Source organism: Leuciscus leuciscus, assembly GCF_965113295.1.
Source record: "Leuciscus leuciscus genome assembly, chromosome: 4".
NCBI lineage: Eukaryota > Metazoa > Chordata > Actinopteri > Cypriniformes > Leuciscidae > Leuciscus > Leuciscus leuciscus.
Genome location: NC_138728.1, coordinates 15,186,843 through 15,189,342, shown reverse-complemented (window position 1 = coordinate 15,189,342; position 2,500 = coordinate 15,186,843). Strand labels below are relative to the sequence as shown.

Below are 2,500 nucleotides of genomic sequence, written 5' to 3'. Positions count from 1 at the left end.
ATTGCGTAAAAGCTGCAGATGTTGTGTGGAACTGATTGATGATGCAGGAGCCGTTTCGTCTCCTCTAGGAGCTGAACATCTGTGTGGGGAAGTGTCACACCTCTGAATGAGTGATTTCTCTCTGTTTTGGTCTAGAGCTGTAGTACTTGTCCCAATTTGGGAGCCAAGTAGACACATTTCATTTGTTTGTAAAAGCCACATTTTAAAAACACCACCTGAATATGCTTTGCATTAAGAGCCGGAAGCTTGGTTTTATATTTTTCGCTATAAATATGATCTTATTGCCAAAAAAGAGACAACATACGGTTTTCACATACTGTATAATTAGATAAAATAATTAGTATAATGAAGTATAACTCTATAATGTGACATATTTATGAGTGAAACAGGATATTCAAAGAGATAAAATGCAGGATAGACGTTGATTTTATCCATCAATCGGGAATTTATTATAAAAGTCAAAGTTGTGTAGTGGTAAAAGTAAAAGTGGATCGCTGGATCATGGTCTCACGTTGGAGAGGAGGGATTGAGTGTCGTCAGCCAAAAACGTATTTTTGTTTTGTTGTGTTTTGTTTGGTTCCTTGGTTTTGTATTTCATTTAATTTAGTTGTTCTTTTTTCAAGATTTGTTTTGTTTTTGTGTGTTTTTGTTTTGCATTTCATTTAGTTGTTGTTCTTATTTGTTGTTTTGTTTTTGTTTTCAGATTTGTTTTATGTTTTTGTTTTTTGTTTGTATTTTTTCTGTTTAATTGGTTTTGTTTTGTATCTCATTTCATTTAGTTTTTCTTATTTGATTTGTTTTGTGTTGTGTTGTTTTGCATTTCATTTAGTTGTTTTTTTATGTGTTTTGTTTTTGTGTTGTATTGTGGATTTTTTGGGGGGTGTTTTTGTTTGTTTTTTTGGTTTGGGTTTGTTTTTTGTTGTTTTTTATTTTATTCTATAAATATTTAATTAAATAAGTAAAAATAAGTAAAAATCACTTTAAAGAATAGCGAATATGTCTGTAAATGTATGTTGACTACAAAACAGTTCTGGACCAAAAGTGACACTTTGAACCACAACACTAACATTAAAAGTACAGGTTGACTACCAAAGGTCTAGAGACTGTCATCATGAAAAATGGCTATTGTCTCTTCTGAGATTTGGCCTCTTTACAAACACATCCAATTTGACAGCACATGTATGAGTTCACTGAGAAATGTTTTCTCTCTCTCTCTCTGCAGATCTTCTATGACCTGGTTCGGCAAATCAACAGGAAAACTCCAGTACCTGGAAAGGCACGCAAAAAGTCCACCTGCCAGCTGCTCTAATATACAGCTGTTCTTTTGCTCTGAGCCAGGTAGGATCTCAACTATCATTGGCTGAGCAGAAATGATTGACAGCTCAGCACAATCAATGCTCTAAAGCCCCTTTTTATAGAAACCATAGAAATCAGGTTATATTTAGATCCAAAAGTGATTACACTTCTTTCTTTTTTTTTTTCTGCCTGTAGGTCTGATTTACTGCTGTGTCTTTCAGCAGTGCCAGCATTCCGACGTTACTAAAACCTAACATCGAATGGACTTTCCTATGTGGTGATGCCCCTTTAACAAACCAACCAACCAACCAACAACCAACCAATGGAATCAAGGCTACAGTACCATGACAGTTTTTTGCACATAGATAACCATCATCACTTTCCAATGTCGCGAGAAAGAGATTTTTACATATAAATATATAAATATATATTCTAACTGTATGCAACTGAATAAAAAAATTAAATGAGTAAATGAATACAGAGCTAGACAAAAATAATAAAAAAAATACAGAGCCTACACGCAGTGTTATCGCTAACGGAGACAGCCACCGTTGTAAATGTAAGGAGGGAATGTCTAACCAGGCTGTGCACGTTGCCATGGCAATTACAATGATATTTATAAGCACCACTATTTTAGCCAGAGAGGAGAGGAAGTCCAAAGAGCTCCTATATAAACCATTCTTACAGCTAACTTTCACTCCTTGTTTTTGATGTTTTTTAATTTGTTTGTAACTTTAGTTTTTTTGATTTTATTCTAAACATGATTTCTTTATCATCTGCCTTTTTTTTCTCTTTTATAAAAATTACTAGATTTTTGCTCTATGGAGATGTTATATTCGCAACTGCTATTGAGTTTTACCTTAGGAAAAACCTGTGGATACAGTGATGTACATGTAAAAAGTTCAAAAATATAATTTTTTCTGTCACTATCATTGTCCTTAGCCTCAGATGTTGCCTTCAATTATGTGTTAAGTCTTTTTTTTCTTCTTTATTTCCCATGAAGATTCCCTCTAAACTTCATTTCCGTGATCTTAGGTCCATCTCATTGGCCATGCCGGGTTTCTTTGTTTTGTTTACAAAGAACTTTGTACAGCAGGCTTTTTTTTTAAAAGGGGGTATTCAAAATAAAGGGTTTGAAAAATTCGTTTTTAGTACCACCCATATCTGTCAGAAGCTCATCTTTTGGGTGGTTTCATAATAAGTA

General features: G+C 33.8%; 1 protein-coding gene and 1 long non-coding RNA gene across 6 annotated transcripts in view; both read left to right on the top strand.

Annotated features, from left to right (window-relative positions):
* LOC309497596 overlaps window positions 1–2,500 on the top strand; it is a 57,419-nt gene that overhangs the window by 53,127 nt on the left and 1,792 nt on the right. The gene's annotated exons all lie outside the window — the stretch shown is intronic.
* The window catches only part of rap1b (RAP1B, member of RAS oncogene family), a 56,147-nt gene that overhangs the window by 53,286 nt on the left and 361 nt on the right, over window positions 1–2,500 (top strand). For both annotated transcript variants that reach the window (XM_082167869.1, XM_082167870.1), the window contains exons 7-8: window positions 1,223–1,338; window positions 1,492–2,500. The exon at window positions 1,492–2,500 is cut by the window's right edge and continues 361 nt beyond it. In XM_082167869.1, coding sequence (XP_082023995.1) covers window positions 1,223–1,309 — 87 coding nt within the window. In that variant the 3' untranslated portion in view covers window positions 1,310–1,338; window positions 1,492–2,500. The remainder of the gene's footprint in view (window positions 1–1,222; window positions 1,339–1,491) is intronic.